Here is a 16607-nt window from a genome sequence, read left to right on the forward strand (position 1 = left end):
CCTAGAGATTCCTAGAGAGGAAGCTCCACTAGGCCTTTGTAGCTCCTTCAGTGCAATTCTATGGCCAGTGTCTGGCAGATGCTGACCATAGAGTTGCAGTGGATTACCTAGAGATTCCTAGAGAGGAAGCTCCACTAGGCCTTTGTAGCTCCTCCAGTGCAGTTCTATGGTCAGTGTCTGGCAGATGTTGACCATAGAGTTGCAGTGGAAGATTCCTAGAGAGGAAGCTCCGCTAGGTCTGTCAGACGCTGACCACAGAGTTGCACGGGGAGATTCCTAGAGAGGTGTCCTCTCAGCTTAAAAAACATGGCGTCTTGGCTACTTCCGGTTTTTCCACATTCATCCTGTGCCCCTAACCCTAGCGAATGTGGAGGGATGAGTGTGTTATTATTATCGTGGCCGCTCCTTCTCCTCCTCCGTCACCTGCCATAGCCTCCTCCAGACAGTCAGTCGCTAGAGCTCCCTGAAGCAAGAGCCCCTTCATCCTCTGCAAAGCAGGGAAGGAGAAGGTCCAGGTCCCCGCAGCCGCTGCCATGGCAACGCCGAACTGCCACCTCCGCGAGGACGCCCCACGCGACGGCCTTCGATTGGGCGGTAAGCGCGCATGCGCAGAACAGTGGAGAGCCCTCTAAGTTCCCTAGCTGTTTCCTTTGACGTCACTTCCGGAAGGAGCCGGGGTGAGGCTGGCTGTTGGGCTGGGCCGTCATTCTGCGAGGAGTCTGTCAAGGGAAGAGGAGGAGGATGGACACTCTGGGCAGGAAGGTGGTCGTCTGCGACAACGGCACCGGGGTGAGGACTGGAGGGAGAGGAGAGAGGGAGGGGACCAGGGCTGCGTCCACACTGCGGAGATGAACTCCCTTCGGAACCGCCTTTCGCTCAGGAGGGACCGTCCCCAAAACGTCCTCCATTTTGAACAAGGCTAAGAGGCTGCTTCTGATCGTTTCCGCCCCAAGGTCCAAAACACCACTGCAGGAATCATCATCCAGTTTGAGACCCTGGCTCAGGGCTAGGGAATCCTGGGAACTGTAGTTTGTTGTGGCACCAGAGCACTCAGGCAGAAGAAAAGCTAAATGTCTCACTACAGTTCCCAAAATTCCATACAGCATTAAGCCAGAGCAGCTAAAGTGGTCTCAAACCGGATTATTTCTGTAGTGTGTTTTGGACCACACTGCAGAAATAATCCAGTTTGACACCGCTGTAAATGCCCTGGCTCAATGCTGTATGGAATTCTGGGCGTTGTAGTTTTTGTGAGAGCCATGCATTTAGCCTTCTCTGTCAGAGAGAGCTCTGGTGCCACAACAAACTACTGTACAGTTCCCAGGATTCCCTATCACTGAGGCAGGGCAGCTAAAGTGGTCTCAAGCTGCATTATTTCTGCAGTGTGGAAACAACCTTAGTCACCACTGTAGGAATAATCCAGTTTGAGACCACTTTCACTGCCCTGGCTCAGTGCTAGGGAATCCTGGGAACTGTAGTTTGTTGTGGCACCAGAGCGCTCTCTGACAGAGAAAGCTCAATGCCTTACAAAACTACAGTTCACAGAATTCCCTAGCATTGAGCCAGGGCAGTTAAAGCCATCTCAAACTGCATTGTTTCTGCTGTGTGTTGTGGAACTGTGATACACTGCATTGACTCTCAAAGGCATCAAGTTCCAATCTGGATCTCTCTCATGACCATCAGTCCATGGCCCAATGCTCTCTCTCTCTCTGTCCATGCTGCAAGTCCCAGTTGAGACCTGCATTGCTGAGCCCCTTCTAGATAATCTAAATGTCTGATCTTTATGCTACATTCCTCCTTCTGTGCCTCACCTCTCATGCAGCACAGCCTCTTACTCAGACATTCGAGTGGGGTTTTTTTTTGCCTTCTCAGGAGAAAGGCTTCCCGTCAGTAGTATTAATAATAATACCAACTGTCATCTGTCTTTTAAAGTGTGCTCAGTAATCACAAAACTCAGACTTATATAGCACTGTAATAATAAATTTTATTTATATGCCACCTTTCCAAAGGATCAAGGCAGTTTACAAAATTACATAAACAAATGCATAAAAATACATAAACAATGTGCGTAAGCAAATACATAAAATACCTACACAATACTTGACATACACAAACTAAAATTCCATCCCTCATCCCTTAACTAAAATATAAGCATCAATTTGAATTTAACTTAATTAAATATTTAAAATAGATAAACTTAAAATAAGCAAGTTATATATGGCTGTTGCAACACTGCAGAAATAATGATGTTTGACACCACTTCAGCTACCATGACACATGGAGATTGCATACGTGTGAATGATTACCTTAAGAGTGTTTCTTTCACCAGTTATATAATAATAATAATAATAATAATAATATGTATTTATATTTATATATAGTTGTGATATCATCAGAGTGGCCTATAAAGTCTCTGCAGCCATGGGTCCCTCCTTCTCACCCATCTGTATAGTCATAAGAATTCCCTGCTTCATTGTTTTCCCTAAAGATAATACATTCTGTCAAAGAGACAGAGAGAGAATAGCTACTGCATACCTGTAACATATAGGATCATTTCCCTTATACTCAACATGTTCGAACTACTACTGAGCATGAATAGCTGGATGATATTGTGTAGTTATATTGTAATAATTTTGCTTCACATACCTGTGAAATATTTGGCTATGACAGCTGATAGTTATTGTATATGCTCATGTATAAGTCTAGAAATTTCAGTAAAAATTGACCCAGAAAACCTGGGTTGACTTATCCATGGGTCAATGTAAGTATTATACTTTGACACTTATTGAGAAAGGAACCATGCCCTGGTGAAGGGTGAGAGCTTAATTTCTTTTTAGAGCACCTAAAACAAGCATCAGGCCTCTCTACTATCTCTTCCATCCAGCCTTTAGGGTGAACACATCTTTTCAGCCTTTAGGGTGTCTGTCAAAAATTTTAAGGATTTTTAGCATTGTTTTCTTTTGCTTCATCCTTTATATCCTTTGTTAGATGCCCCTAAGTTTTACCCTCGACTTATCCACAGGCCATAGGAAAATCCATAATTTTGACCCCAAAACCTGCCCTCGACTTATACTTGAGGTCAACTTTTAGTCGAATATATACGGTACATCTTAATAGCCATAATCAAATAATTCTAATTATAATGCATACACTTGAGTTATTTTATTTAATGTTCCATCATTTGTGTGCATGTATGTTTACTAAAAGTATTGCATTCACATAATGGAATCACGTTAGTTGATCCAACACCTGTGAAGATGAACAAATTTTTGTAATAAAATCAATGACTATACTTTCAAACTGACAGTATCTGTCAGATCTAATGCCTGCTTAGTACTAATTGCAAAACATTACAGGCTGCAAGAAGTTGTCTTTAAACCTTAATTCCTCTGCTTGGAGAGACTGTGGATGACTACCTTATCTGGAATTTAATAATAATGAGGCTGTTTAACATTAGCCAGAAAACAAAGTTTGGATGGATGACACAGTCACTTGTAGTTTCTATTATTCACATTTTATTACTGCTTCATGACTTAACAGGAAATGAGAGAGCCAGTCAAAACCACAATATGATTGGAAGAAAGTATATATAGAAACCCATATGAAAGATTAGACTAGCAAATTTTTCTAAAACAGTACCAAATGTTCTTTTAGAATGTAATTTATAATTGTGAGCTTAAGCTCTTTTTAGAAGAGAAGAAAAACACATGCTTAAAATGCAATCAGTAGTAAAATATTGTCTTCAGGACTGTTGTATCCTGTATCCTGGATTTGGAGAACACAAGATTTTTGGACAATACAAATTTACTATTGATTTAAACATTTATTTTATGTTACACCTTTCTCTCAGTGCAGGATCCAAGCCGTCTTGTAATATGAGTTATGGCTGAATGTAACTAAAATCTAATTACAGTATATTGCATGGCATTTACAAACAATAAGAAATTATCATATTAAAATCAGAAATTAAATTAAAACAATTTAAAATATAACAAAATGGAGAGCAATTAGGAGAACAAAACATTTGTCATTAAAACGCTCTTGTGCAACAACCAGTTAATGGGCAAAACATGTCTAAATAACAAGGTTGTTAATGGGAAGGGAGCAGAGAAGGAGGCTGGTCTAACCATCTGTGAAAGGGACTTAAACATCCAGGGAGCAGTCGCAGAGAAGGCCCTTACTTACGTTCTTCTCTAGGACCAAGAGACAGCTTACTCATGAAGATCTCAAAACTTGGGAAGGCACACATGGGGAGGTAGGGCCATAGAGAGTGTAGACTCAAATGTCATAACCAACACTTCAGAATTGTACATGGAATGAATAGGTGCCATGCATACCTTCACGGAAGAGTAAAGCATGGCAGTTAGAGGCAGTGTTGCAGTGGGGAAGGGCGGAAACCTGCTTCCTGGTCTATGGCTGAGCCTGTACCAGCAAAGACATCCAGCAAAGAAGGCCAATGTCCCCTTTCATAGGGCAGCCAAATCTGAGACGAAACTGGGTAGGTGCAGCCCCCAGACTTTCCATGGCTGTCCATCCTGTCCTATTCTTCTGCTCAACCTTGCTTTCAGACAAATAAGTTGTGCATAATGCTACTAAAAACAGTAAAATAAAATCCTGAAGTGTGTAAGAGCTATAGAAACAGACTTGCAGATATTGCTGGAGTGCAAATCCCAGTAGTCTAGCTTGTCTAGCCAAAGGTGAGGTATGCTGAGAGTTGTGCTTCAACAACACCTTCTCTACTGTTATTTTGTTGTGTGCCTTCAAGTTGTCTCTGAATTATGGCAACCTTAAAGTGAACCTATCATGGGGTTTTGTTGGCACATTTATTCAGAGGCGGTTTGACGGTGCTGTCCTCTGAGGCTGAGAGACTGTGACTTGCCCAAGGCCACTCAGCAGTCTGGTGGCAACATTGTCAGCTTCCAAAGGCTGCATTTTAAAGAAAATGCTTGAGCTGTTTTGATAAGTGAACAATACAAGTATACCTCAATTAACAAAGCAGACTTGTTCCAAGGAATTACTTCTTTCATAGCCAGTTTGGTACCAAAGACAGAAGCAACATAGAAAGAATAGGGAGTTTCCTACACAGCACAAAAAAAGAGCAGGTCAACGTGTCTGAGCAAACTTTTTATGTGAAATGAATATGTACATTTGAAACGAAACACTCAGGTCAGGTAAACTTAGCATGAATGCAACAAAAACATGTTGAACCTTGTAGAGACCATTTGAAAGATTCTTCCAAAGTGAATCCAGAGAGGGTTTAAAAAAAAAACAACCCAAACAAACCAGCTTCTACTTTTTTCTGATTCCATTTTGGTGTCCAAACCTAATGTTATTTTTTAGAAAACATGGTGGGGATTGCTGCTGAGACAGGCTTATTGGGTTTTCCCTTGGTTCTATGTTTTGTTGTTCATCCACGCTTAATAAAAAATTCCAGAGGTAGTGGCTGTTTACCTTGCCTGTCATAGGCAGGCACACACAGCTATGGTAGGATCAGACAGAGTAGAATTCAATTTCCCCTGAGTTTAAGGTTTATTGCATTGTTTACTACAGACATGCTGTGAAACCTGATACGTATTGATGGTCTGTATTTCTGCAACGCTCCTTCACCATCCCCTAATGCTAATGTTGCTAAAATACTTATAGTTAGACATGTGGATAAGAAGGACAAGAGGGGCTGAGCAAGCATAAAAAGGTTATTAAAAGGATTGTCTTTGTTAAAGGCTTTTCATATTGAGGTATGTCTGTATAAGAAAGATAGCAGTGGGGTTTCTTTCAACATCTATAATATGGAAAGCATACTTTGTGTTCTATACTCAGGCAAGTGGCCTTTTTGTTTCTGTTTTTACTGTAACAAGAGAATGTAAATGATTACAGCTTTTTGAGGAAACTGAAATGATCAAAGATAAACGTCTTTGCATTGATGCATATTAGGAAATTTCCTGTTAAGGTCTTAATGTATTAAAAACATGATTATAGCACACTTAAACACTTCCAAAGTACATTGTGCAGGATGCAATAAGTCATGATCAGGAAGCATTTTACAAGAACAATTTACGAGATTTGTTCAGCGTGCACAAATACATGCTGTTTAAATAATATCTCCAGTGTATAAAATACTCATAACACTCCATTTTATGTTGCTACTTTCAAGCGAGACCTGTTTAGTTATTCAACAGCGAATGAACAGCTGTCTCACTCAGAGGTCCCCTTTGCACTTGTAATTTCAAGGAAATTAGTTTTTTTCTGAATCAAACAGAGAAGTTATTAAACTAGAGCTTTTATTATTCTTTTCTGGATTCTTATGCCTATGACTGTGTACCCTAGCCTAGAGGTATAAAAGAAATCAGCCCCAATACAACTACATTATTTGGGTGGAATAAAGTGCTTACCAAGGACAGACTTTCTGCTTACGTTAGTCACTCTGTAATAAACTGGTTGAGGAACTAAAGTCCCCATCTCTATTTGTTGTTCTTGTTACATGATGTCAAGCTGGGTTTGACTCATTCATTTGGATCTTATGGCAGACCATATGCATGAGAGACCTTGAAGAGATCAAGTTATTGAATAAATAAATAAATGAAATTATTAACATGCTAAGGTCTTGCAAATTCAGGGCTGTGGCTTCCTCAGTTTAGTCAGTCCCACCTATAGTGCTGCCTTTCTCTTATCCTACTGCCTTCACCTTTTCCCAGCATTACTGTCTTTTTCAGTGAGCTATGCCATCATTTGATATGCTCAAAGTGAAATAGCCTAGCTTAAGTTGTTTTGGCTACCAGACAGAGTTAATGCTTGAATTGCTTGAATTAGGACCTATTTACTTGTCTTCTTTGTAGCTCATGCTACCTTTTATCTCCACCACTACCACTTTTGAAATGAGTTAATTTCCCCCCCTCTCAGCTTTCTTTACTGTCCAGATTTCACAGCCAAACAGTGGCAATGGAAATACTGTGGCATATATGATTCTTAGTATTCAGCGATACAATACTGTACAGTATATCTTTACATTTGAAGATATTAGCTAGATAACTGCTTTTTCCAGTTATACATGATTTCTTGACTACAATCTCCATTTTTAATGTTGACTGAGTCAAGGCACTAAAAATATCTTTGGGATGTTTTCTGATTTTTGCCTGTGCATAAAAGTCCAGACTCAAGGTCCTTGCTGCTGTTTAGATTTGGCAAAGAGAACATCTGAAATTTGCTGATTTTGCTATGTCAGCTTTTATACTGCCATAACTGGAAAATCTGAAGAAATCTAAATGTGGACTAGTTTAGATGATGATCTTGAATATTCTTAACCAGATGAAGCTAGTGTGTTTCATATGTCTCTCCACAATTTCAAATATTTCCTTCCATTATGGGGGGGGGGGGGAAGTTGGTCTTTTATAACATGTGATGTGCTGAAGCTTTTAGCTAGACATTCTAAAGTAATGTAGGAAAACGTCCAGTTCCTTATAATAGATTTATCGATTTTTAAATGTATGTTAATACAACAGAATAGCACTGGTAAGCTATCATGATCTATGTATATACGTATTAAGAAACTAAATTGAAATTGTTGTGTGTGTTTTTTTAAATAGTTTGTGAAATGTGGATATGCAGGCTCCAACTTTCCAGAGCACATTTTCCCAGCGTTGGTCGGAAGACCAATTATTCGCTCAACTGCAAAAGTGGGAAACATTGAAATCAAGGTAATACCTTAAGGGATTATTTGTTTGCATGGTAAATTGTGATATTTTGTGGTACATTGCATGGAGCTTTGCAAGTGGACTTGAAAACTTGGTTTGTTTGCAACAATTTTTTTTAAGCTGTGTGGTGTTTGGGAGAGAAAGAGGCTTCCTTCTTCCAGTGGTTTTCAGACTGTGCAACATAAATGGAAACTGAATTGAAGTGCCACAATGTATAAAAATGTGTTGTTAGTGCTGTTAATTGTGGTAGCCTTGAATTGTGCAGTATGTTGGTCTTGGTTCTGGGAAAACTTAGGCCGAGCCATAAGCCTCACTGGTTAATTTTGGGTCACTCAGGCCTGTTACAGACTGCCAAAATAAAGCTGCTTCGAGTCTCTTTGGAGGTATGCTGTTTAAATGATGCATGCATCCTAAGAATTCGGAAGCTGCACCAAAGCTGCCCTCCAGTGCTTAGGAATGAAGTGTGGCTTTGGCGTGACCTCCGGACTCTTAGGACCCATGCATCATTTAAATAGCATACCTCCAAAGAGACCTGAAGCAGCTTTATTTTGGCAGTCTGTAATAGGCCTTAGTATCTCTCAGTTTAACATGCCTTACAGAGTGGTAAGTAGAAATGCTAACTTTATCTGGGAGATTGCTCCATTTATGTGGAAAGTGCTGGAGAATGGGTCCTCTTGATCCTTACCATTGTTAGCATTTTCCATTGGTGTTCATAAACAATACTCCATGGTATGTTTTGGATTGCTGTATAAATTATAGCTATGCAATGCATTCTATTACAATTAGCAAGGAAACATTCTCATTCCTTTTTAACTTCACTAAAATCGGAAAATTAAGTGTGTTCTCACTGTGAATTTAGTTTTTGTTGCCTTACCTGGAGCGTGTCCAAAGGAGGGCGACTAAAATGGTGAAGGGTCTGGAAACCATGCCCGATGAGGAGTGACTGAGGGAGCTTGGGAAGTTTAGCCTGGAGAAGAGAAGGTTAAGAGGTGATATGAGCTTAATTTCAGAATAATACTTGAAGGGATGTCACATTGAGGAGACAGCTAGCTTGTTTTCTGTTGCTGGAGAGACTAGGACCTGGAACACTGGATTAAAGCTCCAGGAAAAGAGATTCCACCTCAACATTAGGAGGAACGTCCTGACAGTATAAGCCATTCGACAGTGGAACACACTCCCTCAGAGTGTAGTGGAGTCTCCTCCCTTAGAGGTCTTTAAACAGAGGCTGGCCATCTGTTGGGTATGCTTTGATTGAGATTTCCTGCATGGCAGGGGGTTGGACTGGATGGCTCTTGCGATCTCTTCCAACTCTATGATTCTATAAATTCTCTGTGCTAATAACGTTCTAATATCTTATCCTCAGCACAAATAACTTTCTTACTTTTAGTTCTTGCTGTCCTATCCATAAAGTGGCCTCAACCTACCAACACTGACTGGTTTAATTCAGTAGTGAATCCTCGTTGAATTAGAAGGTGGATAGCAGAATCATACCTGACTAATCAAGCTCCTCTTTTCTAATGAGCTCTGTACTAGTCTGTCTTAATTCTCTGTCACAATGCACAGGGTTTCACCTTTACTCTTGGCTTCAACTTTTCCCCCTACCTCTCTGTTTATGAAGACAGAGACTTCTCAGGCGGTTCTTGACACACATCAAGGATCTTTACAAAAGAGAGTTCAACTAGGTTTTCTGTGGCAGTGTTTCTTTGCCTTCCCCTTCAGGACCTTCTCATGACTCCCTCACTTGAGTCAGACATCTTTCCCTCCTCAATCTTCTTATCCCTCTGAATTTCAAAAATATACTGATGCAGGAGTTGGGTTTTTTGGAGTCCTGACATTGTTCTAGCAAGTTTAAGGCAAAGTTAATGGAAGCATTCAGGTCAGAATATATGGCTGGAAGAACTGCAGAAGACTATAACCTCTGCAGAGGACTAAAGTGATAGGCAATTTAGGAAGCTGGCTTCCTAAAGAGATACTTTGCTTAAAGATATCCTGTGTCCATATTTTGATGAAGGATTTGATTAAGTAAAGAAGTGCAGTGCACTGAGTGAGGTCCAAACTGCCACAGGAGACGTAATGAGAATTTGAGGGTTCAGGCAAGGGAGCTTTGAATACGTTAGCAAGCTCAAATTATGAGTCCTGCCATTAGCATTCTAAAAGAGTACTAAACATTCATAAACAATGCTAGTCCCAAGGCTAGTACAAACAGTAATATGTTTGACACTATCAAGTAAAGACACTAAGGGATTAATTAAACCTAGCAGTGTCAGTCACCTGTTTTAGTGGATCTTTAAAAAAGAAATTACACTAGCAGAAGTGCTTATGTTGTAATAACATCTATTCTGCTCTCCTGCCTTTCACTGTCAAAAAGTACAGTATGTACTTCTTGATGCCTCCCATTTGAGTGCCAGATCGGGGCTGCAGCAACTGTACATCATGGCCCTGCGATGCTGCTCCTTTTTGGAGTGGAAAAAGCCACCCTTTCTGCCGTGGCAGCAGCTCTTCTGCGATTCTGTGGCATGTGGCGTCTGAACACTGTGCTGCCGGAGTGATGCAATGCTACCTGTCCTCTGGGTGGGCGGGCTGCGTGACACCAGCTTGTGGAAGTCATTGGGGCAGGTGTCATCTAAACACCGCCCCCAAAATGGTGCTTACTGCTGGTCTATTTCAGCCCTTAATTTCATATTTTATTGCCTAGAATCAGGGAGGAAGAATAAGAAGCATGGACAGATTTCTAATGTCTATCTTCTGTTTGTACTATAGTATAAACACGGCCTGGTGCTGCTGTTGTGTTACTTTAACTTCTTCCAAAATCCAACATTAATTGGAAAGAATTCCCGTTAATCCTAAACACATGACAAGGAAAAGAGAGTCGCAAGCTTGAAGAATATAAAATGTGTTGATTGAAATTTGAACACTGAATTCAGAATTTCATTTTAAAGACATTTAGGAATTGTGTGGGCTGCTTAAGCAGCTTCAGATATATGCATAAATTACAGTTGAAGAAGGTGCATTAATAATCACATCTAATAATTAGTGTGATAGCTGCAATAATTACAAATTTAATTTCATGTGTAGATGGAGGCAGCCCTGATTTGTTTTTCCCTAAATAAATAATTATTTTACTTTCCAGGTACTTTAGTGATTTGGTGTTCTAACTGTAGCAATGCTATGTTTCTATATTTAATTTTAGGTTTTCATAACATGCTGATAAACACTAAAGTAGAAAGCCTGCATGATTTTTATTCTAGTTATTAAAACCAGTACAGTTGAAGGTTTCTTAGCACTTTTAATAGCCTGGGTTCTGTTCTTACATTCCTAAACTTCTTGCAAGCTATTCAGTATAACTGGTTTATGCTCTTCTGGTGCTTACAATTTTTAAAGTATTTAGATAACTTCTCACAAATAAAACAATGCTTGTTTTTTGTAGCCACCTCCCCACCACTGACGCCACCCCATATGAATAACTTTCCCTGAAAAAGTTAGACAGTTGCCAGAGGTTGTAGGGTTGCATTAGTCTCCTAAAGATTCTTGGGGACTATAATTTCCTGTTGCACCTCACTGAGGTTTTTTGTGTGTGAGTGTATGTATTTTAAATCGGAGCTTTTTTTCCTCCAGATACCCCACAAATCCTTTTTGCTATATCCCCCACCCCGCGGCCATTTTTGGGACAGAAAAAAAACCCCATTTATTTAATGAGTTATTGGGCCAGAATCTATCCTGAGCCTAAAATGGTCCACAGAGAACTACAATATGGTAGTTTTTCGAGTGGGGGAAAACATTTAAAAACAGAGACAGCCAGTCGATGCTGTGTGCAGCCTGTGATCTGCATTTTACTCATCCAAGATTAATCTCAGAGTAATGGCATTAGGAGCCTGAAAGTGGTATATGCTGGATATTTTCCATTGACATTCCTTGAAATACAGCAATCAAGTAAAAGCCTAAGGTTTTCCTAAATGACATGAGACAATGCAGGCTGCTTACGTTAAGTGTACGACAGAAGTAGCACTTGGACACCTATGCCATGCCTTCATTTTGTCAACCAAACATACTGTAGTTGAAGAGCATCCAAATAACTGGAAATTCTTTTATTGGTTAAAGCATAATTCTAGGTTAAGATTGGGTTTCAGTAAAAGTTTGGCATGGAAGGTTTTCTGCTCAGCAAGATACTGTACATGAGAATGTCTGTAGTGCATCATCAGTGATAACAACACCAGCCATTTCTTGCCAGGAAATAAGTTCTTCTTGGAGCTGTCTGTTTTTTGTTTGGTTTGTGTGTGTGTGTTTAAACAATACCTTTCCTTTTACCTTTCCTAAAGTATGCTGAATTCAGAGGATTTCTACCTATCCATGCATCTGTGATTCTGCTTTATTTATCTTGTGTGTATTTGAAATAATTTGAATAAAAATTTCACCTGAGCCTCTTCTGATTCTCTTACTTCTGCCTTTCCCTTATCTTTCTTGACCTGTTGAAGTAGAATAACAAAAAGATGGTAAGTGAGGAGACGGATGTGCTGTCATTCACTCTTTTGCTTGATGGGGCCTTGTAGCCTATATGATGCTTTTCCTTTTTGTTCTGTCCTCTTTATGTTTTCAGTGCATATCTTTTTTAATCTATCTTCATCGCTTTGATTTGGTAGCTAGTACTTTCTTCACATCATCATATGCATTCTGCAAGTGTGACATGCCCCAGTATTTATATCTAGATGCAAGACATCCATAATTGTAATGGTCAGTATGATGTTAATATTTATGTTAGGGATCACTTATGGGAGAAAAAAGGTCTGAGAAGATGCTTCCATGTCATTTGCTGCATAGTATAGGAGTCTTAAAAAAGTAGGACTCATTCACTTATGCATACTGGTCTTGTTGTTGTTGTTCATGTGACCCTCTTATTTTTCCCATGTATATAGATTACATGAAGAACTGCATGGGATTACATGGCAATATAATAAATGCATGATATTTGAAAAGGTCTTGAACTGTAGAAAGATATATGGGTGAAATTTCAGTAAAACTGCTGTTGTAGAAATAATGACAGTTTCAGTCTGCATAGAAAATATTCACAAAATGTTTTATGCAGTCCTATCTATGTTCATGGATCATCAGGAGGGGTTGTGTAAAGAGGGAAAAACCAGTTGGTTTTCCTATTTGAGCATGTACTTAATATGTTCTTTGCCAAGATGTTTCTACCTGATTGACCTTTTAGACTTTTTAAATTGAATATGCATTTCAATGTAATTTTTTAATGCTTTTGATATGCAATTTTAAGCAAATTATGTCTGAAGAATGCTCAAAGCTATGTGGACTGAACAGATTTTGATATGTTCCTCTTCTGTTAATCAGTTTTGTAGATGGTAAAACATTAATGTTTTAAATGTAGCATCATGGGACTGGTGTGAAAATGGAGGATCCACCATAGATCTCTTCAAACATCAGCTGGCTATGCTTATGAATTGCTAAGTTAATAACAGTAAACAGAATATTTAACTAAAACTCATGTGAAACTGAGACCATTGTACTGTATTCATATGAATCATCATAATGTGCATGCTGTTATAGTAAACTAGTAAAGATCTTGAATGGTGTAATATTAAAATCCTGTTTAAAGGTTTGCATTTTGTTTAAACAATTGTAAATTAAACTGTACTTTTAAATACATGCTTTCAGGTTGCATGAATTTTCTGCAAATGACTGAAGTCTTCAAGCTTGTCCCAGTGGCTCCAATGCTGTGTTATTTAATAGCTGAAAACTAGTTGTTCTTTTGTATTTATATATATTGTTATAAGTCGGAAGTATTTTTCACTTTTATCTCTATTTATTTGAGAGGAGTAACTTCAAAGTGTAAGGACAAATTTCATATTGTTCATTTTTCATATCATGGTACAAGTAATTAGGATATTGATGGAATAGAAAGCAGATTAGAGGTTGCTTATTTCTAAACAGCTCATGAAACTAGTTAATTATTTGGCAAATGTAAATGACAGTTTAGCAATGAAATTCATATTTTAGGGTAGAAAGACACTACTGTAGTCATAAAATAAATGGTTCCTTAACAGAAGGCGGTCTTCTAATATAAACTAATGTAAAACATTTTCCCCACCCTTCTGCCAATGTGTAATCTGAAATCCTTTATTTGCTTTTGCTACTTGTTTTCTATGCTTGTGCAGCATTTGTTATTCCTGTTTAGTAATGTGCACCAAAACATGAAACATGCATGGACAGTTTATTCTGCTAAAACTTCCTATTCTTGTAATTCCACATCACCTGGCCTGTTCAAATATAAATGTTTGAGAGAATATTCTTGGAGGTGTCATCAGGGAAATCTGCGTTAAACTTAGACCTTGTATTCACACAGGTTTCAGTGGCAGCTTTTTTATAATGTACTTTTGCTTTCAGAAGGGCAGGTCTGCCAAATTCATTCTTAATGGACCTTAATTCTGCATTAAGTTAATTTGTCAATTATCCTAAATACTGCATTTTAAGCCTAAATTAAAAGAGATGTTTCTTTTGAATTATTTTTAAATAACAATCAGCTTGAATAAAAGGTTCTTGAACATGTCGTTTTACAAATTTCCATTTACAACTTATAGGATCTTATGGTTGGAGATGAAGCAAGTGAGCTGCGGTCAATGTTGGAAGTTAACTATCCCATGGAGAATGGCATTGTCCGTAATTGGGATGATATGAAACATCTTTGGGACTACACTTTTGGACCAGAAAAACTTAACATTGATACAAAGAACTGTAAAATTCTTCTCACAGAACCTCCTATGAATCCAACAAAGAACAGGGAAAAGATTGTAGAGGTACGTACCATTTTCAGGATGTGCTGTGTGGTCTATACCCAGGTTTTCGTAATTGGAGCAGACACTACTTTTTATGCAAAGAAATGTAGGGGGAAATTAATCCTCTAACATTTGTGAATTGAACCTTGGTAAATTGAACACAACATTTTATTAACAATACAGCAGGCCACTGCACTTTTTAGATCACTCTGATTTGGTTGGCTGTGTTCTCCAGCAATAATTCAATTTTATGCAAATTGTATTCAGAAACTGCTGAAATGACAGTGGAAATTTAGATAGTTGCATTTTTCTTCAGTGACACTGAATGTACGTTTTTAAAATGTCCATCTCCCAATGGCTTATCCCTGCATACTCATAAGTATTTTTGTTGTTGTTGTTGTTGAGTCAACACCCTTGGTGGCACTATGGATGAAAGCGCTTCAAGACCTCCTGTCCTCCACTGCTCTGCTTGGTTCCTACAAATTCAATCCTGTGACCTTCCTGGTTGAGTCTATCCATCTAGCATGTGGTCTTCCACTGCCCTTTATCTTTCCTAGCATCAATATCTTTTCTAATGAGTTATGTATTTTAGACCTTCTTACAACTTGCAGGATTATTAACTACTTTGGAGCATAGGTAATTGTGCACTAAGAAATGCTCATAGCCTTTGCATGACAGGCAAATAGACAAAAAAACCAGGAAAGGAAGAAGTCTTGTAGGTTCTGCTTAGGTATTCCATGACAAGGTCAGTGTGCAACTGTGGGTACCTGGAAAAAATATATTGAATTTAGTGGATTTGTGTCCCAGTAATTCAGACCAATTCTCTGTTTCATGATCAAATGCACTCCTCAAGAATTGAAGGCTGAAAGTTGTACTGGCTCAAGTAAGAACTGAATTTGTTGTTCTTACTCCAGTACTTACTGAAGGAGGAGGGCCTGCCAGCAGGTGCGCTGATAGTCCTGCTGGGATGTCCTTCTCATTGCTAAGCTTTTGTTATGCAAAAGACCAAAGAAAACTTTTGTTCATAATAAAACCAAGACTGACACTGTTTGGAAACAGAATACATGGTATCTACCTACTTATTTTCAAGTAAGTATGTTCATAATTGGGCATTGACTCTTTACACTGGTTGCATCTTTAAAAGACTCACAAATGGAAAGAGTTTGTGTAAAAAAATATCAAGAACTGATTGGTTTATGTTCAATCCAGTTTGTCATCAAGCATCCTAAGAATTGTAACATCATGACATCTTACAAATATTTTCTTGCATAGAGGTAGGTAATGTAGAATTGTTTAAGCATAATACTTCATTGTTTGTCAAACAATGGCTATTGAAAAGGTAATTCATGACTTCAAAGGTGTGAACTAAAGGAACATCCTACTTAACTTATTGATCTTTAGAAACCAATTATGTTTATGGCTGAAAATACATTTGTTAACGATTTTTTATATTGTAGATGATGGAATGTCTTGTGTACTTGAGATATTTTTAATACTGAAATAATTTCACAAATCTACAGGATGTAATCGTATAGCATAGATAACCTATTCATAAGATATACAAATGGCAAACATTCTAATTCTCTTGTCTGCTTCTTTTCTGTGGGCTAAGGCTTTTTGGCATATATAAGAAAGCAATGCAACAAGTGTTGGATTCCTAATTTTTACAGGGCTTCATCCTTGAGATTTGACTTTTCCTTAGTAAGGGAACCCCATAGTTGGACACAGCTACTGAGAACTGTTTCATAGGCCCCATACAGACAGGCCAAAATAAAGCTGCTTCAGGTCACTTTGGAGGTATGCAGTTTAAATGATGCATGCGTACTAAGAATCCGGAAGCTGAGCCAAAGCTACGATCCAGTCCTAAGGACTAGAGTACAGCTTTGGTGTAGCTTCTGGACTCTTAGGATGCATTCATCATTTAAACAGCATACCTCCAAAGTGTCCCGAAGCAGCTTTATTTTGGCCTGTCTGTATGGGGCCATAGTCAGCCTAATCAAATAGATGTTCATCCCTTTAAAAAGATGTTGTTGAAGGGAGATATTTTATCAGTTATTTAGGGCTTTTTAGTGCTTTTTGGGGTCCATATGGTAACTGCGCATAGAAAGAGTTAGGAAGGCGGTACACATTTTCAAGC

The 16607-nt window shown here is 38.7% G+C and overlaps 2 protein-coding genes across 3 annotated transcripts in view; one reads left to right on the plus strand and one right to left on the minus strand.

Annotated features, from left to right (window-relative positions):
* The window catches only part of LOC121920671 (N(4)-(Beta-N-acetylglucosaminyl)-L-asparaginase-like), a 28052-nt gene extending 27423 nt beyond the window's left edge, over positions 1-629 (minus strand). Inside the window, exon 1 of one of the 2 annotated variants that reach the window (XM_042447831.1) lies at positions 424-629. In XM_042447831.1, the coding sequence (XP_042303765.1) occupies positions 424-535 (112 nt within the window). In that variant the 5' untranslated portion in view covers positions 536-629. The remainder of the gene's footprint in view (positions 1-423) is intronic. The other variant, XM_042447823.1, reaches the window with a different exon arrangement.
* A 3-nt stretch (positions 630-632) lies between these two features.
* ACTR2 (actin related protein 2) overlaps positions 633-16607 on the plus strand; it is a 32458-nt gene continuing 16483 nt past the window's right edge. Inside the window, exons 1-3 of the mRNA XM_042447814.1 lie at positions 633-789; positions 7578-7688; positions 14276-14491. Of these exons, the coding sequence (XP_042303748.1) occupies positions 742-789; positions 7578-7688; positions 14276-14491 (375 nt within the window). The 5' untranslated portion in view covers positions 633-741. The remainder of the gene's footprint in view (positions 790-7577; positions 7689-14275; positions 14492-16607) is intronic.

Source organism: Sceloporus undulatus, chromosome 1 (genome assembly GCF_019175285.1).
Source record: "Sceloporus undulatus isolate JIND9_A2432 ecotype Alabama chromosome 1, SceUnd_v1.1, whole genome shotgun sequence".
In the NCBI taxonomy this organism is placed as follows: domain Eukaryota; kingdom Metazoa; phylum Chordata; class Lepidosauria; order Squamata; family Phrynosomatidae; genus Sceloporus; species Sceloporus undulatus.